General features: G+C 40.3%; 1 protein-coding gene and 1 long non-coding RNA gene across 2 annotated transcripts in view; both read left to right on the forward strand.

Annotated features, from left to right (window-relative positions):
• The window catches only part of F13A1 (coagulation factor XIII A chain), a 204,771-nt gene extending 202,075 nt beyond the window's left edge, over positions 1 to 2,696 (forward strand). The window contains exon 15 of the mRNA XM_007523293.3: positions 953 to 2,696. Coding sequence (XP_007523355.1) covers positions 953 to 1,106 — 154 coding nt within the window. The 3' untranslated portion in view covers positions 1,107 to 2,696. The remainder of the gene's footprint in view (positions 1 to 952) is intronic.
• Positions 2,697 to 14,466: 11,770 nt separating this feature from the next.
• LOC132538248 (uncharacterized) overlaps positions 14,467 to 25,853 on the forward strand; it is a 28,152-nt gene continuing 16,765 nt past the window's right edge. The window contains exons 1-2 of the long non-coding RNA XR_009549651.1: positions 14,467 to 14,580; positions 24,395 to 24,586. This is a non-coding gene — a long non-coding RNA (uncharacterized LOC132538248). The remainder of the gene's footprint in view (positions 14,581 to 24,394; positions 24,587 to 25,853) is intronic.

The raw sequence follows: 25,853 nt of genomic DNA on the forward strand, positions 1-25,853 counted from the left end.
CAGAACATAGGAGCACTCACAGTCCAGTGGTTGGAGGCAGGTTTATGTTTCTGACCTTGCACCTGGGAACAAATCAATCCCAAGGGAAGTGGTCAGAGCTTATTGTTAGAATCTCAGTAAAGGCAACTGGGGAACTCAGAGGAGAATCTAGTCTCGGGAAGGAAGAACCCCCAAACAGAGTAGAATCTAATCAGCTGTGGTATGAGATTATTGCAGAGACCTGAAGACAAACTGGAATGAGGTTAACTAGTGGCTGGCTGGTGGGACTCAACCCCTCCACCACACACAGGATGGCCTAGCAGATCTGTTGGTCAACATTTCTCCTTTGGCTAGTTCTGCTACTGTTTCTATCCGTGTCACACCTGCATTGCCTAATGCTGTGGTCTATTTACATAATCATTGTTTTGTTTGAGACCTGCCCTGTTTTAATCCCCACTGGTTTAATCCCCACTGGTTCGCACTCTTTTTCCACTCCGCCCCCTTATCCTAAGTACTTCCTTTTACACCCTACCACTTGCTTCCTGGAAAGTATAAATGCAGATGAATAAAGCCAGTATGGCATTGCATTCCCACTCAGCCACAAGAGTTCCTGGTTCCTCTCCCACGTCAATGTGTAGGCAGCAGCCTAGGTTGGCTCCGACAGAGTCCTCTCCAACCCAGAGAGCACGTGCCCGGGAAGAAACACCCTCAGGCTAGCCTGGCACAGATCCATCCAAATGAAGGAACATGACTCCCCCCACTTTGGGACCATTGCTGGTGGTGCTTCATTTGGGATTCCATTGGGTTGTAATGGCAGAATCAGCCAAGCAGACCCTGTGATCTCCTATCCACCGTAACAGGGAAGAGAGCTGGTGACCCAGACATGAGGCTTCACTCTTTCCTGATGATTGTGGGAAATGCACTCTGCCTCTCCTGAGTGTATAACCCTTTCCCTTTTCTTTCGTCCTCTCAGTGAGATTCAGCCCAAATCCACTGTGCAGTGGGAAGAAGTGTTTCGGCCCTGGGTCCCTGGACATCGGAAGCTAATAGCCAGCATGACCAGCGATTCCCTTAGACACGTGTACGGCGAGCTGGACTTGCAGATCCAGAGACGGCCTTCAGTTTGAATGGACAGTGGCTGGGCAGACACGGGCTCCTGGCCTCTGGTAGCCTGAGCTAAAGCGGTTCTAATGCAAAACTAGTTCTTGCTTCCACTTAGGTGTTAAAACCCCTGTACCTAGCACAGGCCACGAACTGAGAGCATGGATGAAGTGTATTTTAAAGACAGAAATTTCCCCAACCCAACCTACTCAGTGTGGAAGTTAGCCTGTAATTCTTCCACCTTCCAAAGGGTTCTGAGCTTTAGCTTTAATTAAGCTCTAATTAAGCTCCCACAGCTCACAAGAGCAAAAGTCATCATTTATCTTCACAAATGTCTGTAGCTCCAAATATCAGAGGACTTCCCAAGTAGAGGGGGATGCTTGACATTAAGCCTTTTCTAAAATGCGACTTGTGGTTTCCCATGCAACCCTTTGGAGTGGACAGAATTCTCAACATTGAGAGAAGCCAACATCTGATTTGGGCTCTAGAATTTCATTTCCCTTTCCTGGAACCATGTTCTGCCCACTGTGTCAGAATTTTTTCCCCCCTCAGGCATTGAGCACAACCTCATTTTTCTTCCTGGCAAAGCCATAGAAAGGTCTTTCATTTACACCTGCAGCAAAGTGACTGCCTGCCAGGTTTCACAGATTTACCTCATGCGACGATGTGGCCCCGTATTAACAAATTGCATTTATGGGAAACTAAATCACCTAAATATGAAGAGAGTAGGGGCCATACTCTGATCTATCTAATACTGTAACTTTGTGGTGCATTCTGTAGGATGGATGTGGCCTGACAAGCATGAGTTAATAGCCTTTCTGAGCAGCTGTCCTAGAGAAGTACAGGGCTGACTTTGGAGAGAAGAAATGAGGAAACTAGTCTCCTTACCTAGTGTTTGTAATTCTCCTGTCACCTCCTTCACACAATGACACAGCTCCAGACACATATCTACAAATCAAATAAACCCAGTAAGTTGGAGAGATAGACAATACTTAGTGATCAGCCATGTGGAAAGATGGCCAGTCATTTAATCTCTCTTGTCTTTCCTCTTTCTCAAAACACGGATTCAACACCGAGGTGCAGAAGAGATTATAGACTTAGCCTTGCAAATGGGTAGTGTTCCTACAGATTCAATAATAGGGTTCTCAAACAGTATTCATACTGTGTCCCAGGTTCTAGCAAGCGGATCTCCATGAGCTCTATTTGTAAGGCTAATTCATGGTCAGAATTTCAAAATGTTTTGCTTAAGATGAATTCTACATCAGTGGACTATGATTCTCTGTGGGGAAGAATGAAAAAACAAGGGGGCGGGGAGGAGAGAAGGGGAAGCCAGATGGAATTCTCTGTTCTCTAGAACATGCATAAAACTTTGAGATGCCCTGAAGCCATCCACACCAAGAATCCAAGAGGATTATCTGGCTCTTCCGTAGATACTCCATGCCTAACTCTAGTAAACAACTTCCCAGCATTTGCCAAGACTTCGAATATCATTTTTTTTAAATGAAATGCATTTTGCTAAACTGTTAAACTGGCTTAGCAGAGTCTGTTCCTAATAACTAGAATGTAATCAAGGCTTTAAATAAAACTAATGTGATTGTATTTGCATCTACACAAAAGTGAATGCTTGTCATTTCTAGTGCAGCACACTACTAACCATTGGTGGACAAACCATCCTACCTCAGTAGTAGATGGTCAGTCTGGACAGGAAGGCAAGCATTTCTCCTTTCAAGAAAATGACAACTTTCCTGGCTGCTTTCATTTTTAATTGCCACCAAGGTCACCACTGGGACTTGGTACCTGCACAATGAGTTCATGCTCCAGTGGCCATGTTTTCCTTTTTTAAAATTTATTTATTTTAATTTTATTAGTGACTTAATATTGATTTACAAAATGATAAGATAACAGGGGTCTAATTCTGCACCATTCCCACCACCAGAGTTCTGTATGCCCATGTCCTCCACTGGAAGCTACAGCTGTTCTCTCAAGATCACAGATATGGGTTGATTATTGTTTCTATAATTATCTGTCTGTATTTATATACATACTTCCCCTTTTTCCCCATGGTCCCTTCTTCTCTTCCTTGCCAAGCCACCCCTTGCCAAGTAGTAATACACTTATTACTACTTCCAAGTGTCCCTCTTCTCTCTCAGTCCTAATGGAATTGGAGTTTAGAGCCCTCTGGTCATCTTCCCCTTATCACCCCCACTGGGAGTATGGACCAAAATTCTTTTTGAGGTGCCAAAGGTGGGAGTTCTGGGCTCTGTAATTGCTTCTCCACTGGACATGGCAGATTGATCCATACCTCCATCCTGTTTCTGTCTTTCCCTAATTATGTAGAGCTCTGAAGAAGTAAGACTTTGGGACACAGTGGTGAGGTCGTCTGCCCAGGGAAGTCACGATGGCATCATGGTAGCATCTGCAACTTGGTGGCTGAAAGGCAGTAAGATTTAAAGTAAGATAAAAATGATTAATGAGGGAGTCGGGCTGTAGTGCAGCGGGTTAAGCGCAGGTGGCGCAAAGCACAAGGACCGGCATAAGGATCCCGGTTCGAGCCCCGGCTCCCCACCTGCAGGGGAGTCACTTCACAGGCGGTGAAACAGGTCTGCAGGTGTCTATCTTTCTCTGTGTCTTCCCCTCGTCTCTCCATTTCTCTCTGTCCTATCCAACAACAATAATAACTACAACAATAAAACAACAAGGGCAACAAAAGGGAATAAATAAATAAAATAAATATTTAAAAAAATTATTAATGAACAGGAACCAAAAAATTGGGGTTTTTTTTTTCCTTCCTTTTCATTTGATAGGACAGAAAAAAATTGAGAGGAAAGAGTGAGAGAGAGAGAGAGGTCTAAGCACTTCTTCACCATTTGGTCTAAGCACTTCCTCACCATTTATGAATCTTCTCCCCTGAAGATGGGGAACAGGGGCTTGAACCCAGGTCCTTGTGCATTGTTACATGTGTGCTTGACTGGGTGTGCCATTGACCAACCCTACTACAGTATATTAGCCACATTCAACAAAGGAAGCAGTTTATGTGTTTAGTTCAAAAAATAGCTTCCAGAAACTATAAAGTCTCTATTCTTTCTCAGGAATCATTTTAGTGAATCGGTGGATGGTCCAGTGTGATCATGAACATCTTTGATAGAACAGAGATGGAAAATGTATCCTTAGTAAGTGCAGGAGAGCCCGTCTTTGGGGCAGACACACTGCACCATGCAGTTCGGATAGGGTCTCAGGATCCTTTTCAACATAACACTCCAGGTAACTGTTAGCAACTAATCTGGAATTGATACTAAAAATGAAACCTGTTCGCTATAGAATCTATTTGCCTTAGAACCAGTTCCTCTTATATTTGTGATTCTGTACTATATAATAGTAGTATGACTCCAAACTTATATTTTAGGAGTAATAGCAACTTATATCTCTCTAGCCAAAATAGAGACTGAGCTAAAGTTCCTACCTATGCTAATCCTCTGGACTTCTGAATAAAATTCTTATTTGTATATATAGCTTCAGTGACTAAAAGAAGAGTAACAATTCTTATGTTTCCACAAGATACATTTGGGTACACTATCAAGCAAGGCTTAGCGACAAGTATTTAGATAGGTAGAAAGATAGATAGATGATAGACAGGTAGATAGACAATAGGCAGACAGATGAATTGATATAAATTAAATAAATATATACCCATTATTTTTAAAAATAATTTCATTTAATCAGTACTGTAAAGAAAATAAATTACTTCCACCTACTGATAAAGAGCCTAAGAATAACTGGGAAGTCATGCATCTTTGGCAAATCAAGCTGAGATTAGCAGTGAACCGTAAATCTGTGGCTAGTGCTGTACACTTTAGTTTTTTTTTTCAGTCTCCCAGGAGATTTAAGAACTCTGAATTAAACCAATTTAATTGCCATTTTACACTATAGCTGTAATTTGAATTTTCTATTTGATCAGATAAAATAATTGTTAGGGGAACTACAAGGAAACCAAGGCTCTGCTATAATTCACTATAGGACAGTGGAGGGAAACGATTTGTGGTTGACTCATTGTTCATCTAAAATAACAAAATCTCAGTTGTCAAGTCATCATTGATGCAGTCCCTTCCAATGATTTTGTAAGGAAATTCACACTCAACCAACCCAATACCTTTCTACCATCTCGCCATCCCTCCACCATGTAGTCAGTCAGACTTCCAGCCACCCAGACATCCTTGATCCAGCCATCTACCCCATCCATTAATAAATGCTTTCAAATATGAACTCAGCCAATACTGTTGAACATTAGACACCATACAGAGTCTGGATATTCAAAGATGAAAAGTATATGATCCTTACCCAGAAAGAGTTCACAAGCCTTAGAGGGAACCAGGTATAAAGTACATAGGATGCAGCGCATTATTAGAGGTATGCCCAGGATAGCCTAAGAATCAAGAGAAAAAGATGCCTTAGTAAGTTCCCACCACCACCACCACCAAGTCTCCAAAAAATAATAAGGAAAACATTTAAATTGACTCTTGAAAAAAAATATAGAGAGAGAGATAAGTTAGAGCTCCTTTGACTGAAAATTGCTCATAGGACAGTCTGTAAGACAGCCTAAAGGGGCATGGACTCTCTGGGAAAGCTGAATGAGCTCACAGGGCAAGAAAGAGTTTCCCAGTGTGAGAGGCAGAGATTCCCAGTGGTATCAACATAATCTAGGAGGCCATTCCTAAGAGAGTATCTCTAGAAATGTCATCCACAAAAACTCTGGCATGGACCACAGTTAGACCACTTGTATAGATGAGAATTTATTCCTTTGGGATTAAAATTCAAGCAGTCATATAATTATAATGGGTAGTGACTGAGGGATCTTATTCCTAAGGCCACACTCACCTCAGTCTAAAAGGCAACTCAAAACTCAGGACCCAAAAAGAATCAGTTTCTCCTTCAAATAGTCCACAATGTCTGAGGACAGATAAGCCCTTCCTCCTATTTCCAACACCACTAATCATTTAGATGAAGTTTTGTCTTCAAAAACCTCCATAGAAGAATGAAAAACAGGCAATAATGACTAGACTACCTTTCTAGCATATCTGTCAGAAATCAGCCTAAAAAACAGATATGTAAATGAAGGATTCAGTTAAGGGGGTGGTGAGGAGATGATACGCATTTCCAAAAGGTGCTTGGTAAGCATGCTGTTGATACAATTCATGAACACCCACTATTTCCCACACTTACCATTGTTTTTAGAAGTTAAGTAATTATTCAAGCCATGTTTAACCAGCCTCGAAACTAATTCAAACATGAAGAGTCCTAATGAGCATTTCCTATTAGCAAAAGACAATTCCTTTTAACACAAAGAACTTTTTTTGTTGTTGTTGTTTGTTTGATTGTTTTTGAGAGAAATGGTTTTATTCATCACAAAGGCTTACACTTTACCCTGTGGGGACAGGAAAAGTGATGATCTTTTTTATAGAAGGGTCAGTGAACTCGATCCCAGTAATGAAAAACTAAATTTTATAATTCTAAGTTAATAGTGCTAATGATAAGAAACAGCCAAGTTGCAGATGCTTCCATGACAAAGAATGTTTCTTCCTGAGGTTTGAGCAAGTTTTAACAGAAAGTACATTAAAAAAAATGAAATTCATTTTAGAATTCTTATCTTAAGGCGGTAGATTATAAATAACCACATTTTTTGTTCCATGCTTTCAGAGATGTGATCCACATTCCCTATTTCCCTTTGATTCTAGTCAGCCTCTATGTTCTCAAACCCAGATCTTTTTCAATTTTATTTTATTTATAAAATAAAAAATATTGACAAGACCATAGGATAAGAGTGGTACAACTCCACATGATTCCCACCAATAGAACTCCATATCTCATCCCCTTCCTTGAAAGCTTTCCTATTCTTTATCCCTCTGGGAGCATGGACCCAGGATCATTAGGGGGTGCAGAAGGTGAAAGGTCTGGCTTCTGTAATTGCTTATCCACTGAACATGGGCATTGGTAGGTCAATCCAGACTTCTAGCCTGTTTCTATCTTTCCCTAGTGGGGCAGTGATCCAGGGAGGTGGGGTTTCAGGGTATATTGGTAAGGTTCTCTGCCTGAAGAGGTCAGGTTGGCATCATGGTAACATCTGCAACTTGATAACTGAAAAAGCATTAAGATATAAAGCAGAACAAATTGTTTAACAATCAGGAACCTAAAGGCAAGAATATAACATATGAGGTTTGGAGTCTCCATTTTGAAAAAATCTAGTAGGTCTATATTAGGTGTATTCCGAGGGGCCCATGACTTTACTAATTTTTGCCTGCTCCCGACAGCTAACAGGCAGGTGAGCCAAAGGTATTGTCTGCGGAGATGGTGTCAGAGTTGGAAAACGTGCTAGAATGCTGTAGCTGTATAAAGTCCAGATCTTAAGGGATTGTGGTTTTAAATTCTTCAGTCTTAAAATCTTCTTCTTGAAAGTTCTGAGCATCCAAGTAAAAACTCCCCCGCTTTGAGATAGAAAAAAAACTACATATAAACACTCTGGGTATCCATCCTAGCTGAGCTCAGCCATCCAGCTGCCTCCACAAAGAGTACCAGAAGTGATCAGGAAGACAACTTGGGCTTTCATACCAGCCAGCTAGTCTACCAGCTGAACACCACTCACTAAGTTCAGTCAATGACATTTAGAACAGCAAAGTTATCCTGCCAAGTCTCACCCAAATTCCTGACCCATCAAATCATCAGACAGGATCAAATGGTTATTGTTTCAGACTCTGGGCTTGAGGCAATCTGCAATGCAGTTAAGACATAACTAGGGCACTTAGTCCAAAAATGTCAGAGGAGAGAATGAATTACTAATGAATGTTCTCCTTTGTTTTAAGAAAAAAGCCCCATGTTTTTTAAAGTCTTTTTCTTTCTGGAAAAAAGAGAGAAGAGAAGGGGGTGCAGAGAATTCTTTCTCAACAACCCTAAGAACTTAGCATGCACAGTCCCAAGTCAAATCATTTGAATACCAGCCAGTTCCTTTAACTCTTTCTTTTAAACTATGACATTTGGGGTCTTTCATCTCCATCACCTCCACCAAGATGTGCTCTCATGCTAGCAGGGGAAACTGGAAGATGAAAGAGAAGGTTCTGTGATGAAGGATGCCATTTCACTCTTTCCAAGATTCAGGAAATAGAGCCATTCCATGTAGAGCCTCAAAGTGATGTCAAAGCCCCGACTATCCCATGACCCTCTCTCCCTGTGAGCTAAAATACTAGGAACAATAAAACAGTCTGTTCGTCTGCAATCCATTTTTCCACATTGGACTTTTAAAAATGCCATCATTTCTACACAGATATATATAGATATATAGATATAGATATATAACTCTTTATATAACACAAGATAAAATAAAGATTTATTTTATTATGTTAGTTATAGCTAATTCCAAAATATGTGATCACAGTTATGGCTAGGCTCAATGATAAACTACTTAAAGGTGACTCAGAAACCAGCCAGGGACTAGGAAGAAGTTCCCTTTGCCATTGGCATTCTGCCATAATGGATGACAGTGACCCTGGAATAGTTTTTTGTCTGTTTGTTTATTTTTATTTAAAATAGAAATACAGGGGAGTCGGGCTGTAGCGCAGCGGGTTAAGCGCAGGTGGCGCAAAGCACAAGGACCGGCGTAAGGATCCCGGTTCGAACCCCGGCACCCCACCTGCAGGGGAGTCGCTTCACAGGCAGTGAAGCAGGTCTGCAGGTGTCTATCTTTCTCTCCTCCTCTATGTCTTCCCCTCGTCTCTCCATTTCTCTCTGTCCTATCCAACAACGACAACAACAATAATAACTACAACAATAAAACAACAAGGGCAACAAAAGGGAATAAATAAATAAAAATAAATAAATATTTTTAAAAAAATAGAAATACAGAGAGCCATTAAAGGAAAGAGTGAGAGATGGGGGTGGGTGGTGGCACACCTGGTTGAATGCACACATTACAATTCACAAGGACCTGGGTTTAAACCCCCAGTCCCCACTTGCAGGGAGAAAGCTTTGTGAGTGGTGAAGCAGGGCTGCAGCTTTCTCTCTCTCTCTCCCTCTGTGTGTGTATCTCTGTCTCTATCTCTCTGTCTCTCTCTCTCTCCCTCTGTGTGTGTATCTCTGTCTCTATCTCTCTGTCTCTCTCTCTGTCTCTCTCTCTCTCTCTCCCTCCCTCCCTCCCCCTGAATCTTTCTTTCTTTGTGTGTCAACAAAAATGGTGGCCCAAGAGTGATATAAAAAAATGTGGGGGGCCAGGTGGTGGCGCACCTGGTTGAGCGCACATGTTACAATGCTCAAGGACCTGGGTTCAAGCCCCTGGTCCCCACCTGCAGGGGGAAAGCTTTGCAAGTGGTGAACCTGTGTTTCAGCTGTCTCTCTGTGTCTCTCTCCCTCTCTATCACCCCTCCCCCTTGATTTCTGGCTGTCTGTAATAAATAAATAAAAGCTAATAAAAAGAAAAAATCATTAAAAAGGGGAATCGGGCGGTAGCGCAGCGGGTTAAGCACAGGTGGCGCAAAGCACAAGGACCAGCATAAGGATCCCGGTTTGAAGCCCAGCTCCCCACCTGCAGGGGAGTCGCTTCACAGGTGGTGAAGCAGGTCTGCAGGTGTCTATCTTTCTCTCCTCCTCTCTGTCTTCCCCTCCTCTCTCCATTTCTCTCTGTCCTATCCAACAACGACAACAACAATAATAACTACAACAATAAAACAACAAGGGCAAGAAAAGGGAATAAATAAATAAAGTAAATATTTAAAAAAAATCATTAAAAAATGTAGGAGCTGGGTGGTGGAATACCAAGGTGAGTGCACATAGTACTAAGCACAAGGATCTGGGTTCGAGCCCTCACACTCCCAACTGCAGGGGAGTCGCTTCACAGGCAGTGAAGCAGGTCTGCAGGTGTCTATCTTTATCTCTCTCTCTCTCCTCTCTCAATTCCTCTCTATCCTATCCAATAAAATGGGGGAAAAAATGGCCTCCAGGAGCAGTGGCTCCACAGTGAAATCACTTTGCCCCAGTGATAATCCTGGAGGGAAAAAAAGGTCATGCATGCCTGAGGTCTTAGGTCCACATAAAAAAAACAAACCTTATGCCTGTTCTAATGTCCTTATATATGAATTATGTCATCTAAGACGGATTTTCTATATCTTCTTACCACAACTACATATTTATTCTACTTATAATGATATTTTTTTTAATATTTTATTTTATTTATTGATTGCCTTTTGTTGTCCTTGTTGTTTTATTGTAGTTATTATTGTTGTTGTCGTCGTTGTTGGATAGGACAGAGAGAAACGGAGAGAGGAGGGGAAGACCGAGAGGGGGAGAGAAAGACAGACACCTGCAGACCTGCTTCACCACCTGTGAAGCGACTCCCCTGCAGGTGGGGAGCCGGGGTTCGAACCGGGATCCTTATGCCGGTCCTTGTGCTTTGTGCCACCTGCGCTTAACCCGCTGCACTACAGCCCGACTCCCTTATAATGATATTCTATCACTCACTCATCTACTACGTCTGGTACTAGTTTCTTATGAATAACAATGCCCATATTTTAAATGTGGACATCGCTAGCGTTTTCACACCCACAGCATGTATGGCCCTACCCAAACCAAGTCAATTTAGACTGAGGATTGTTGGTGTTGGTCTGCTATTACCAAAGGTGTGTCTTTTTCTCATATTTTTATTTATAAAAAGGAAACACTGACAAAAACCATAGGATAAGAGGGGGACAACTGCACACAGTTCCCACCACCAGAACTCCGTATCCCATCCCATCCCCTGATAGCTTTCCTATTCTTTTATTTTATAACTTTTTTTTTACTTTCTTCCTTTCTTTTTTTCATTAATTTTATTTTTTTTAATTTTTACTCACAAAAAGGAAACACTGAGAAAAAACATAGGATAAGAGGGGTACAACTCCACACAATTCCCACCATCAGAACTCCATATCCCATCCCCTCCCCTGATAGCTTTCCTATTCTTTTTTTTAAAGTCTTTTTTTTAAAATATTTATTTATTCCCTTTTGTTGCCCTTATTGTTTTATTGTTGTAGTTATTATTGTTGTTGTTACTGATGTCATCATTGTTGGATAAGACAGAGAGAAATGGGGAGAAGAGGGGAAGACAGAGAGGGGGAGAGAAAAACACCTGCAGACCTGCTTCACTGCCTGTAAAGGGACTCCCCTGCACTTGGTGAGTCAGCTGCTCTAACCAGGATCCTTATGCCAGTCCTTGAGCTTTGCACCTCGTGCACTTAACCCACTGTGCTACTGTCTGACTCCCTGCTTTCCTATTCTTTAACCCTCTGGGAGTATGGACCCAGGTTCATTATGGGATGCAGAAGTTGGAAAGTCTGGCTTCTGTAATTGCTTCCCCGCTGAACATGGGCATTGGCAGGTCGATCCATACTCCTAGCCTGTCTCTCTCTTTCTCTAGAGGAGTGGAGTTCTGGAGAAGTGGGGCTCCAGGACACATTGGTGGGGTAGTCTGCCCAGGGAAGTCCATTTGGCATCATGTTAGCATCTGGAACCTGGTGGCTGAAAAAAGAGTTAACATATAAAGCCAAACAATTTATTGACTATTCATCAACCTAAAGACTGGAAAAGTTCATATAAAAAGTTTGGGGTTCTTTGTTTCATAGATAGTTAGTAGTCCTATTTTATTTATATTCCAAAGAGCCCATGACTATACTAGTTTTGTGGGGGGTTTTTTCCTGAGCCTGACATCTGATATGCAGGTGGACCCAAGTTATTGTCTGGGAGATGATGTCACGGCTGGAAACAGGACCAGAAAGCTGGATCAGGGAAGAGAGTAGCTCCCAAATCTAGGAAAATTATATAAATATTGTTGACTGTAAACTCCATTGATTTGATCTGATCTGGGGGCCCATATTCAGCTTAGGAGCCTATGTGACCTCTGCATCCCTGAAGATCTGAGCTCACATTCTGTGATCATGAGTAGGAACGTTCCAAGCTGCCCCAATTTCAGGATCCATCTTCCTCAGGCGGAACATAGAATATGTTGTCCAGCCTCCCTTCGGAGGACAGAACATTCTCTATCGTTGTTGATGCCCACTAGCGCAAGGCCCTATGGGGACTCACAAAGCTGTCTATTGTGTTGTTCCTGATAGAGATGACCAGTAACAATGGAGAGAGGAATTTATTCAAGGTCTAGGCCCATCATGTCTGTTTGGAAATCCCAGAACTCCCTGACTAGGGCCCCAGATGATGACATGACCTGACAGTGACTAAAGAGTTATTGTTAAAGTATGCCAGTCTCTTGCCCTTATTCAGCTTTTGCAGTCCTTCAAAGTTGTGTCTTTATATACTATGTTCGTAATCAATAGAAGGCCAAGTTCAAGAGCATTCTTTTGTCTTAGTTATAGTCTTAACCTAAAAAATAAAGGAATAGTTCATGTTGAGTATTAAAAGAAATATTGGAGATTCTCAGTAATATTCCAAATAGCTTTCTTGGATATATGATGCTAAAAACCCACATAGATCAACAAAATGGTATTATTATGAGCATAAAACAATAAACATAATATAATGCAATACCTTTCCATGATGAAAAACAATAGGCCTCTGTGACACACTCACCAGCGATGTTAAGCAGAACATGGAGGCTGTTGTCTGAGAAATATTTATATAGCTTAAGAAAAAATGAGCTTTGACACTGCACAAGGACATGGGTTCAAGCCCGTGATCCCCACCTGCCGTGAGGAAGCTTTAGGAATGGTGAAATAGTGCTGCAGGTCTTTTTCTCTCTCCTTCTCGTTCTGCCCCTTCCCTCTTAACTCCTTTGTCTCTATCCAAAGTAAATTATAAAAATTAAAATAAAGTAGAAATATATTTGTTTTAAAAATGAGCTCACTTACAATACCGAGTTAATAACATAAACAAATCCTACCTTAATTAATTCTTTTAATTCTGGCCATGTCCTGAAACATCTCATTTAAGGACAATGATAGAATTTGTGCAATCTAAAAGAACTTAGTGTTTTGATCTGTTAATTCAGTACACACAAAGTAACAGCTGAGAGGTTTAGGTGGTGGTACACCTACTAAGAGGCACTGTGTTACCATGCACACAATGACCCAGGTTCAAGTCTCTGGCCCCCACTTGAAATTTGGAAGCATCACAAGTACTGAAACAGTACTGCAGGTGTCTCACCTTCTCTGTGACTCTCTCTCCTACTCCTACTCTGTCTCTCATTCTCATCAAAATAATAATTGATAATGATTATGGCCGTTGAGAAATGTGTAGTTAGAGTAAAGATACTGAGCATAATCCTGGTGGTAATAAACAAAAAAACAATAAGGCCTGGTTACATAATGCTGATTGTATATGGGCATATCAGGCAATTGTTTATTCAAAATATTGCCTCCACCATTATTTTTATTAGTAGTATTGTTACTAATAAAACATCATTAAAATCCTATGACTCACTTGGTCCTGTGTTGAACTGAGATGCAGAAGAGTCCTGCTGAAATAGAAAAATGATAAATTGCTCTTGGGACTAGCCAGAAAGAGCCTAAGTTCATGTTCACCCTTGGAAGACTATTGACAGTGTCCACTAATGTAGTTTCACTTCTAAGCATTTTTCCTAACAGAAGTATGTACATATTCATCAAGAAAAATAAGTGCCAGGAACTGCAGTGTCACCTGGTGCAGGCTCCACACCTGGTGGAGCATAAATATGACCAAGGGCCTATGGGTTCAGACCGACCAGTCTGCTACTTCCTACTGAGGTGGGCTGGGGGTGGGGGGGAGAATTTCATGAGCTATGGAATAGTACTGCAGGTGTCTCTCTTTCTCTCTTTTTGTCTATATCCCTTCAATTTCTCTCTCTATCTCTGTCAAGAAAGAAGAAAGAGAGAAAAGGAGAAAGAAGGAAAGAAAGGAAGAAAGAAAGAAAGAAAGAAAGAAAGAAAGAAAGAAAGGAAAGAAAGAAGGAAGGAAGGAAGGAAGGAAGGAAGGAAGGAAGGAAAAGAAAGGTCATTAGGGATGATAGTTTCCTCATGCCAGAACTAAACCCCAATGACAATCCTGGTGGCAATAAAAAATAATCTTTACAAGGTGTCTGAGACTGTTCATAGTGAGGCAAACTGCCTTTCTACAACTCTTTTAGTAGCTGGGATCTGCTGCTGATTGCCCTTTATTGCTCTCCATTCCAAGCCAAGTCATTTCTTCCACACCATGTTGCTCAAAGATTGTATTTAATCTGTCCTTTCAATTATAAAACATCAAACATTCAGTCTTCCTTTGGCACTGTGCATCATCTTATATGTGTTAAGCTTTTCCCAGAATAGAATATGAATATTTTACATAGAAGAGAATTGCAAAAGAGAGCATAATTTCTTTTTAAAAAATTTTTATTGATTTATTATTGCATAGAGATGCTGCCACTCCCATGGAAGGGATCCAGCCAGGGGGCAAGACACCGATCGTCCCTCACCGGCTCTCAGGACCCCGTGATACAGAAAGGAGGACTCGGGGAGTATTCTGGTACAAACACTCGTTTATTTGGGGACGAGTACAGGTTTATATAGAGAGTAACAAAGAACATTTTTCAAATATGTCAGAAATTACAGGTTTCTTAAAGGTCAGCTTGCCCCTATGGTAGGGGGCTGGTATGACAAGAATTGATGCAGATACATAAAGGTCAAGACAATTAGTCTCTATGATGCAGGCATTTAATTACCCAAAGGCATTTGAGAGAAGCATAGGGGTTAAACCAGTAAGGTGAGGTAGAGAAAAGAAAAACAAAGCTTGATGTGAATCACAGATATCAAAGAGCACAAGGAATTAAGATTTTGGGGGCTTTTCACTGTCTGGTGTTAGGGGTGTATGATAGAGTGTGTTCTCCTTTGTGATCAAAAGGTGAAGTGGATGTGTGAACTTTGAGTAAACCCTAAAGCAGGTAACAATTTGGCCTGCTGCTAGCAGGGAGAAACTAAGTGTGAGAGGCCTGTAGGCTTTCGGTGAGCTTGGGAGACTAACAAGGAGAAACTGAGTCTGGGAGACTTTTCCCTCTTGGCTCATCTCAAAGGGGAGAGGCTAACAAGTGGGGTGTCTTTCCAGATCTCCATCTTTAGAGAATTATTTTCAGAAATGTTAAGATACAGCCACAGAGTTTGGATACATCAGATGTTTTGGTTTCCTGTTATCTTTTTTCTTTAACATAATATGTTGCCTATGAGTATTTCTTTATTCTTTTTAGATAGAGATACAGAGACACTCTCTCCTAATTAGAGAGAGACAGAGAGAAGAGAGAGACCATATCCCTGAAGCCTGAAGAATACAGAGGGGGCTGGGGCTCAAACCTGGGTCATGTATATGACAAAGAAGTACACTATCCAAGTGAACTATTTTGCTGACTCTCATGAATGCATTGGGGTTCTAATTCAGGTTCTTTTTCTTCCTTAACAAAACACATAAAAAATTAGAATTGACTTCTTCACAGGCCACCATCTGACCACAAATAAATAAAGTTCTTTGATCTCCTAGTCTACTCTCAATAAAAAGGCAATAACTAGGTGATAAAGAGGGAGAAACCACTGTTTCCAGTTTACATTAACACAGCTCAGAAAATGCTTGAAAATATAATACCCTTCATCATTAATATTTAGGACACCTCAACTGAGATTTGCTTCATTGTAAACAAAAACTAGTAAACATGGCAGACATTATAAGACAGACCATATGGTAATTCATAAGAAAATAGTACCCTTTAGACTTCAAGCTGATTATGTCTTTCCATTTCTGTTGTTCCTTGGCATGGCTTCCATGACAATCTTCACCAAATGTTGAAAAAAGAGTCGTAGTATCTGGCTGACCCATCACGATGATTTCCTTTGCCAAAAATGACTAACAGACCCAAGTGACTTAAATAGATCCTAGTTTAGCAAGTATACATTTTTTTTTCAATTTAAAGGAGCCCTGTGGTTCTGGTATATACATTGCTGTGTATTCAGTACTGAACAGCCAGTTGATAAGCCTTGGTTGAGTGAATCAATGACCACCTAATGGAGTCTGGAAGGAGTATTGTTATCCATGGCACTCCATAGTTCAGGTTACCTCTGTCATCTTGGTTACTCCCATTCAAACATTTTCCATGCCTCTGAAATCCCAAAGCCCTCTACCTCCAGGTGGTTCCCTTTTACCACTCCACTTTCTAGAGCAGACATCAACAGCAAAGCCCAAATGATATCAAAAGCCATAAGGGTCCATATGGGATGAGAATCAGAACTCCAACTCTGAACTCAGTACACTGAACAGAGTCCAGTGTTGAACTATTCTCCCTAGGAAATAAAACATTCTGAATCATTCAGACCTAACCAAAATTTCCCTATGATCTCATTCTTCTTTTCTCATTCACAATAGTCTACAAGACAAAAATAATAATTAGAATTAGTTCTTTTCAGTCTCTGTAATCTAATGGCTCTTGAACTTGTGTATGTGTATGTGTGTGTATGTTTATACTAACATTTCATAAACAAATGTTAAATCAATAAAATATAGAAGACATTAAAGTGAAAAACAGTCACTTATTCTTCTCATAGAACTGCCAAAGTTATTTTAAACAACTCTGCAGACAACATCAAGTGTTTTCAAGCTCCTTCTATAGATTTTATTGAGGTTCAGGATTTAGAGATGAAGGGATGTGGGGAATTTAGAGATTAAAATAAGAGTTTTCTTATCTCAGAACAGTGTTCTGACTACTGACTTCACCACAAACTCGATTTTTCCCTCCATAGACCAAACCACCACTCAAGACAATGAGCTCCCAGCAAGATGACAAAACTAAGGCTGGGACACAGTGGGAATGGTTTGATGAGGCTTCCTAATGTAGGTTTTCAAATGGAGAGATGATTTCTAAGTTTAAGAATCTATCTCATAACAGGGTTAGTGAGATAGCTCAACTTGGAAGGGACCTGCTTTGCCAGGTTTGAATCCCAGGGTCCCTCGGTTCTGAGGGAAGCTTCAGCTTCATAGCTCTCTCTCTCTCTCTCTCTCTCTCTCTCTCTCTCTCTCTCCCTCTCCCTCTCCCTCCCTCCCTCTCTGTCTTTTTCTCTCTATCTGAAAAAGTCAGTCCTGGTGATAACAACAATAGCATGATACAATAATACAGCATCTGATATTTCTTTTTCAACTCTCTGAAATACTATGTCATTCTGCCTTTCCTTTGACCAAGATGGTCATCATGGACTATTCATCATATCTGCTGTGTGTCCACAAGAGTGGACTTTTCCTATAATGTGTAAGTATTAGGGTCCCTGGGTAGCAAGAGTAGAATAGTCTAGGTGTAGTATAAGACATAGTCCCAACAAAGGACACTATAAAACATGAATACAAGAATTTTTTAATTTCTTTTTATTAGCTATTTAATATTGATTTGCAAAGTTATAAGATAGCAGGGGTATAATTCCCTGTATATCCCACCACCAGGGTTCTGTGTCCTCATCCCCTCCACTGGAAACTGCAATAGTTCTCCCAAGGTCACCAATTTGGCTGATAATACACATATATATATATATATTTCCAATTTTTTTCAGTGTCCCACCTTCACTTCTTTTCTGAGTCACCCCTACAGCTACTGCTCCTTCTAGGTGCCTTTCATTTTTTTCCTCTTCTCTCTCAGATCAGAGAAACAGTGCCTGCTTCCTGTGGTGTTTTCCAGATTTGCTTCCCTTTCAGTGATGGTATAAAAATAAGATTCCTGGTGACCAACACTTCGGGTCCTGGTGGAATGGAGGTGCAAGGTCCTCTGGTTTACTTCTTCATCATTTACCCCTCTGGGAGTATGGTTCATTACGGGGTGTAGAAGGTGGGAGTTCTAGCATCTGGAAGTGCTTCTCCACCAGCCATGGCATTGGCTGGTCGATCCATACCCCAGCCTTGAATGCAAGATATTTTAAAATAACAGAGTGCTGAGGTCTCCCCCAAATTACACTCCCACATTTATTTTCCACCTCCTCCGTTCTCTAGGAAAATTAACCCATTTTGCTGGTTGCTTTGTCTACCTAGGTCCTTGAATACTGTTTCTCTTATGTTATCCACCAGGGGGTGGTAAAGAGTCTTCTACAATGCAGGGATGATGTGTTACTCTAAAGATGCAGTCCCCAGAGTCTACAACCACTCTAAAGTTCATTGAAAATTGAAACTGTCTGTTCTGTAAAGAATAAAGTGTTAGGGTCTGATAATGTAATTACCATTCTCTGTGTCCTTCCTCTTCAAAGAGCACAGGACACCAGTACCGGATAGAGTCAGGATCAAACTCCAGTCTGACATCTGCCCCTTTGCTACCACTGAAGTAATTTTCTGGAATAGGATTTGCTTCTAATTCCAGATATAGAGATGCCTCCTTTACAATGAAATATAGATATCTATTATTTCTAAATTTTTATAGTTTTTAGTGTAAGAGAACTATGCTTTCAGGGAAGACAAATCAAAAGAATGCCTTTAAAATATTATAAATAAAAAGATATTTCCTATGCCTCAAAAGGTTGGTGTTAATACCATATTTCCTTTTTAATGAACTATTTTATTTATTTTAGTGAGAGAAGTGAGAAACAAAGGAGAGAACAGAGTACTGCACAGCTCTAGTTTATGGTGGTGCTGAGGATTGGACCTGAGACCTTAGTGCCTCAGGAATCAGTCTTTTTTTTATTATAATTATTTCTTTATTGGGGGATTAATGTTTTACATTCTACAGTAAATACAATAGTTTGTACATGCATAACATTTCTCAGCTTTCCACATAACAATACAACCCCCACTAGATCCTCTGTCATCCTTTTTGCACTTGTACTCTTTGCCCCACCCACCTCAGAGTCTTTTACTTTGGTGCAGTACATCAAATCCAGTTCAGGTTCTACTTGTGTTTTCTCTTCAGATCTTGTTTTTCAACTTCCACCTGAGAGTGAGATCACCCCATAGTCATCCTTCTGTTTCTGACTTATGTCACTTAACGTGATTTCTTCAAGCTCCATCCAAGTTGGGCTGAAAACGATGAAGTCACCACTTTTAATAGCTGAGTAGTATTCCTTTGTGTATATAGACCACAACTTGCTCTGCCACTGATCTGTTGTTGGAAACCTGGGTTGCTTCCAGGTTTTGGCTATTATAAACTGTGCTGCTATGAACATAGGTATACACAAATCATTTTGGATGGGTGTGTTGGGTTCCTTAGGATATATCTCCAGGAGAGGAATTGCAGGATCATTGAGTAGGTACATTTCTAGACTTCTGAGAGTTCTTCAGACTGCTCTTCACAAGGGTTGGACCAATTTACATTCCCCCAGAGCAGTGCAGGAGGGTTCCTTTGTCCCCACAACCTCTCCAGCATTTGTTGCTGCTACCTTTTCTGATGTATGACATTCTCACAGGAGTGAAGTGGTATCTCATTGTTGTCTTTATTTGCATTTATCTGACAATCAAAGACTTGGAGCATTTTTTCATGTGTTTCTCGGCCTTTCGGATCTCTTCTGTAGTAAATATTCTATCCATGACCTCTCCCTATTTTTGGATGGGGTTATTTGTTTTATTGTTGTTGACTTTGGCAAAATTTTTTTATATTTTGGTTATTAAACTCTTGTCTGATGTATAACATGTAAAGATTTCTCCCATTCTCTAAAGGGTCTCTTTGTTTGTGTATTGGTTTCTTTTGCTGTTCAAAAACTTTTTAATTTGATGTAGTCCCATAGGTTTATACTTGCCTTAGTCTTCTTTGTAATTGGATTTGTTTCATTGGATATGTCTTTAAATTTTATGCGGAAAAGAGTTCTGCCAATATTTTCCTCTAAGTATCTACAGTTTCTGGTCTAACATCCAAGTCCTTGATCCACTTTGGAATTTACTTTTGTGTTGGGTGAAATATAATGGTTTAGTTTCATTCTTCTGCATGTTTCAATCTAATATTTCCAACATCATTTGTTGAAGAGACTCTGCTTTCCCCATTTAATAGTCTCAGTACCTTTGTAAAAGATTAGATGCCCATAGGTGTGGGGGGTTACTTCTGGGTTCTCAATTCTATTTCACTGGTCAGTGTGTCTATTCATGTTCCAGTACCAAGCAGTTTTGATGACAATGGCCCTATAATACAATTTGAGATCTGGGGTTGTGATGCCTCTGATTCTGTTCATTCTTCTCAAGATTGTCTTGGCAATTCTAGGTCTTTTCTGGTTCCAGATAAACATTTCTAACATTTGTTCCATTCTCCTAAAAAAATGTGTTTGAGATCTTGATAGGGATAGCATTAGATTTCTATATGGCTCTGGGTAGTATGTTCATTTTGATTATATTAATTCTTCCAACCCATAAGCATGGAGTATCTTTCCACTTCTTTATGTCTTTTTCTATTTCCTTCAGGAGTGACTCATAATTTTCAGTATACAAGTCTTTCATTTCTTTGGCTAGGTTTATTCCTACATATTTGATTGTTTTTATTGCTATAGTAAAAGGAATTGATTTCTGGATTTCATCTTTTTCTACATTAATGTTTGCATAGAGGAATGCACTGACTTTTAAATGTTAACTTTCTGGGGGTCGGGTGGTGGTGCAGTGGGTTAAGCGCATGTGGCGCAAAGCGCAAGGACCGGCGTAAGGATCCCGGTTCGAGCCCCCAGCTCCCCACCTGCAGGGGAGTCACTTCACAGGCGGTGAAGCAGGTCTGCAGGTGTCTATCTTTCTCTCCCCTTCTCTGTCTTCCCCTCCTCTCTCCATTTCTCTCTGTCCTATCCAACAACGAATTGCGTCAACAAGGGCAATAATAATAACCACAACGAAGCTACAACAAGGGCAACAAAAGGGGGGAAAAAATGGCCTCCAGGAGCGGTGGATTCATGGTGCAGGCACCGAGCCCAGCAATAACCCTGGAGGAGGAAAAAAAAAATGTTAACTTTTTAGCCTGACTCCTTACTGTATTGCCTGATGATTTCCAAAAGCTTCTTGCTGGATTCTTTAGGTTTTTCTATGCATACTATCATGTCATCTGAAAATAGGGAGAGTTTGACTTCTTCTCTTCCAATCTGTATACTTTTAATTCCTTGCTCCTGCCTGATTGCTATGGCAAGAACTTCCAACACTATGCAGAATAGTAATGGTGATAGTGGGCAGCCCTGTCTGGTACCTGATCTGAGGGGAAATGCTTCTAGTTTTTCACCATTGAGTATGATGTTGGCTATAGATTTACTATATATAGATTCCACTCTGTCAAGGAATTTTCCATCTATTCCCATTTTTTCTAGCGTTTTGATCATAAAGGATGTTGGATTTTGTCAAAGGCTTTCTCTGCATCTATTGATATGATGATGTGATTTTTGGTCTTGTTTTTATTGACATGGTGGATCACATTGATGGAATTACATATATTAAACCAACCTCACATCCCTGGAATAAACCCCACTTGGTCATGGTGAACAGTATTTTTAATATACTGCTGTATCTGGTTGGCTATAATTTTGTTCAATATTTTAGCATCTATGTTTATCAGAGATATTGGTATGTAGTTTTTTTTTTTTTTTTGGTTCTGTCCTTGTCTGCTTTTGGTATCAGAGTGCTGTTGGCTTCATAGAAGCTGGAGGGGAGTATTCCTGTGTCTTCAATCTTCTGGAAGACTTTTAAAAGTAGAGGTATTAACTTTTCCTTTAAAGTTTTGTAAAATTCATTTATAAAACCATCTGATCCAGCACTTTTATTCTTGTGAAGGTTTTTGATAACTCTTTCAGTTTCATTGGCTGTGGTGGACCTGTTCATATTATCTAGTTCCTCTTTATTTAATTTTGGAAATTCATAGGTATCTAGGAAGTTGTCCATTTCTTCCAGGTTCTCTAGCTTGGAGGCAGATAGTTGTTGATAGAAGCCTCGCATGATATGTTGAATTTCTGTGGTGTCTGTTGTGATATCTCCTCTTTCATTATGATCCGATTTATTTGGGTCTTCTCCCTTTCTTGTTTTGTGAGTCTGGCTAAAAGTTTGTCGATTTTGTTCACTCTTTCAAAGAACCAACATTTACTTTCATTGATTTTTTGTATGGTTTTCTTATTTTCAGTGTTATTTATTTCTGCCTTAACTTTAGTTATTTGTGTTCTTCTGGTGTTTTAGGGTTCCTTTGTTCTTCTTCTAGATCTTTAAGATATGCAATCAAGCTGTTCATTTGTGCTTTTTCTTGTTTCCTAATACATGCTTGTATGGCTATAAACTTCCCTCTCAGTACTGTCTTAACTGTGTCTCAAATATTTTGATAGCTTGTCTCTTCATTTTCACTGAACTCTCGAAACATTTTGATTTCTTCCTTTATTTCCTGTTTGACCCAGTAGTTGTTAAGAAGTGTACTGTTGAGCTTCCACATTTTGGGACTGTTACTAATCTTTTGTTGATTGTTAAGTGTGAATTTAATTCCCCTTTGGTCTGAGAATGTTCTTGGGATGATTTCAATGCTCTTGAATTTGCTGATGCTGTCTTTGTGGCCTATATATGGTGTATCCTTGAGAATGACCCATGTGGACTTGAGTAGAATGTGTATTCAGGTTTTTGGGGTGAATGATTCTGAAAATGTCCAATTGTTCTAGTTTATCTATCTCCTCATTTAGGTCCCTCATTTCTTTATTAATTTTTCTGCCTGGATGATCAGTCAAGTTGAGTGAGTGGGGTGTTAAAATCCCCTACTATGACTGTGTTGCTGTTTATATACAGCTGTAGCTCTTTCAGTAGGTGTTTGATGTATTTAGATGGCTTCTCATTGGGTGCACAGATGTTAATAATTGTTAAGTCCTCTTTATTGACTGATCCTCTGAGCATTAAGTAGTGTCCATCCCTATCTTCTTTAATTTTATTCATTTTAAAGTCCATCATGTCAGATATGAGAATAACTGTTCCTGACCTGTTTTGTGGCCCATTGGCTTGTATGATAGTTTTCCATCCTTTCAGGTTGAGTCTGTGTTTGTCTTGTTGAGTTAGGTGGGTGTCCTGTAGACAGCATATCTTTGTAGTTGTGTTTTCTGATCAATCTTCCTACTCTGTGCCTTTTAATAAGTGAATTCAGGCCACTGACATTTATTGATATCATAGATTGAAGATATTTTAACACCATTATTGTAGATTTCTAGATTGTTCTGATAGATGTCATATTTATGGTGGTCTGACTTTATATAGGAGGCTTTTCAGAACTTCTTTCAGAGCAGGCTTAGTAATAGTTGATTCTTATAACTGTTGCTTGTCTGAGAAGGTTTTTATGTCTCCATATAGTCTGAATTACAGTCTAGCAGGATAGAGTAGTCTTGGTTGAAGACCTTTCTCATTGAACACTCAATAGATATCTTGCCATTCTCTTCTGGCCTGTAGTGTTTGTGTGGAGAAGTCTACTGCTAATCTTATGGGTTTTCCTCTGTAGGTGACTCTTTTTTCTCTTGCAGCCTTCAGGATTCTTTCTTTATCTTTATTCCTTTCGATTCTAAATATGATGTGTCTTGGTGTCTTTAAGTCTGGGTTAATTCTCTTTGGGACCCTCTGCGCTTCTTGAACCTTTATGTCTTTTATGTTGTCTAGACTAGAGAAGTTCTCAGCTATTATGTCCTGAAGAATGCTTTCTTCCCCACCCTCTTTTACTTCTTCTGGTAAGCCAATAATGCGTATATTATTTCTTTTGAAGTCATCCCATAGGCCTCTGTTGTTTTCATTATCTCTTAATCTCTTTATGATATCTCTTACTTCTTTTTTAGTTGTCTCTAATTTGTCCTTGATCTGGTTAATTCTGTCTTCAGCTTCATTTATTCTATTCTCTCTCCCCTCTACTGTTTTCTGGAGTTCATCTATTTTGTTACCCTGTTCTGATACTGTTTTAGCTTGTTCAGCTAGTTGTGTTCTTAGCTCAGCTATTTCAGCTTTCAACTCTTTAATAACCTTGAGATAATTGTTGTTTTCTTCTAGTCTCATTTGTTGTTTCTGCATTTCTGATGACAATTCTTTCAAACTCTTTACTCACTCCTGAGGAATATTTCCTTCACAAGTGTTTGGATGTTGACCTTACTATTTTGTGGTTCAATCTTGGGGGGGGGGGATTAGCTGGATTCTTGTCCTGGTTCATTTCTCCAATATTTCTTCTTGTTGGCTTAACCATTCTATATAGTATGTTATGAGGTCCCTATCTCAGTACTTTTCAAATTACTGATCACACTTGCCTGGATTAACTTGTGTCTAAGTAAGGTACTTAAAGGGTTCACATTTGTGGAAATTGACAGTTGTTTCAATATTATTTCAGTCCCTGAGTTGGAGCACAGATGATGTTAAAAGTCTCTTTTGTTCTTTTTCTTCCCTGTAGGCAATGGGAGCCTTAGGACTTTTAAACTATAAGTTAGCTTCTTAGCTTAATCACTCACTCCTAACCAAGAGATAAAGCATGGTGTGGGAGAGATAATACAGTGGTTATGCAAAGAGGCTCTCACACCCCAAGGATCCAAAGCACTGGGCTCAATTCAGCTTCTCGCCAAGCCAGGCAGCACTTCTGGACCCTGTGAGTTTCTAAACAAATCTTATTTATAGTCTGTAGGTTCTGAGGCAATTATTTACCATGTTCTCATCAAGAGAACAATGTGGAAAGGTTCCCACTATACAGCCCCACTGTAGGCCACCAAGGTGTAGCTCTTCTCCTAAGTTTCCTGGTCAGTTCTCTGTTCCCAGATGTCAGCACAGGGCCTCTCCCTGATGCTCCAGATTCTGAGGGCAGTAGCAATGAAGACTCACAATTACATTTGGTGAGTCTTAGGGGAGTCCTCTCCTCCCTTCAGCAGTCTTTTTGTTGAGAAAGCAGATTGGAGGTGGTGCCTCAGCTGGTAAACTGCCGGATTGTTACCAGCCACTTAATCTCTCTCTAGGCCCTTCTCTGTCCACGAGCCACATATGTTTGCACTTACTGGTGGTTTGGTGGCTTCATGAAGTCATTTTAGTCCTGTCTTATTTCGGTCCCAGGTGGTATCCTTTGGTACTCCTAGTTGACACAGGAAAGGAAAGGAGAGAAACATAGTTGCTTCTCCCTAGAGTTCATTTTCCATCAAAGTATTTTTGCAGAACCATTATTCTATGTCCCCAGAACGCCATATTTCCCAACAGTAAATATATCAGCACTAAATCCTAAGGATGGATGGGAGGGGATGGGAGCACTGGGCACTGACAGGTCATGGTTCTTAGCTCCCTTTCTGCATGAATTTCACTTCAGGTACATTATTAACTCTCTGTTCATCACTGATTGGCTGTCAGAAAGGGTTCTCAGCCTCTCTGCCACCCCAGAATGTTGGATAGTATGCCAGCTCCCCCTGGCTTCTGCTTAACCATATGCCTATATAGGGATAGATTTAATCCCATTCAAAGCTTTGGTCTATTTACATAAATCACTTTTACATTTACATAAAGCACTCCCTCCAGGGCATTGGTGGTTCAGTGATAGGATTCTCGCCTGCTCCACCCCCTCCTTGTCACACTCTGATTTTCACCAGTCACTTTTCTCTCCACCCTCTCTATGTCACATCCTGTTTCCACCCTACTTGGCAAGTATATATAAAGACAGCATTGTGAGTTTTACAGTACTTGAGTTTAGCTTAGCTCGTCTTAGATTGTGCTGCCTCCTGCATGAATAAAGAGATACTGCCTACAGCTCAACCATGAGTCCCTGATCGTCTGTTACCCTCCCGTGAAGCCAGCCCAGCGAAAACAACATACCCCATTGAAAACAACACCAGAATACCTCCTTTCTACTCTCACTCATTTTCAAATCCAGGTTGATT

This window comes from Erinaceus europaeus, chromosome 4, assembly GCF_950295315.1.
Source record: "Erinaceus europaeus chromosome 4, mEriEur2.1, whole genome shotgun sequence".
NCBI classification, from domain to species: domain Eukaryota; kingdom Metazoa; phylum Chordata; class Mammalia; order Eulipotyphla; family Erinaceidae; genus Erinaceus; species Erinaceus europaeus.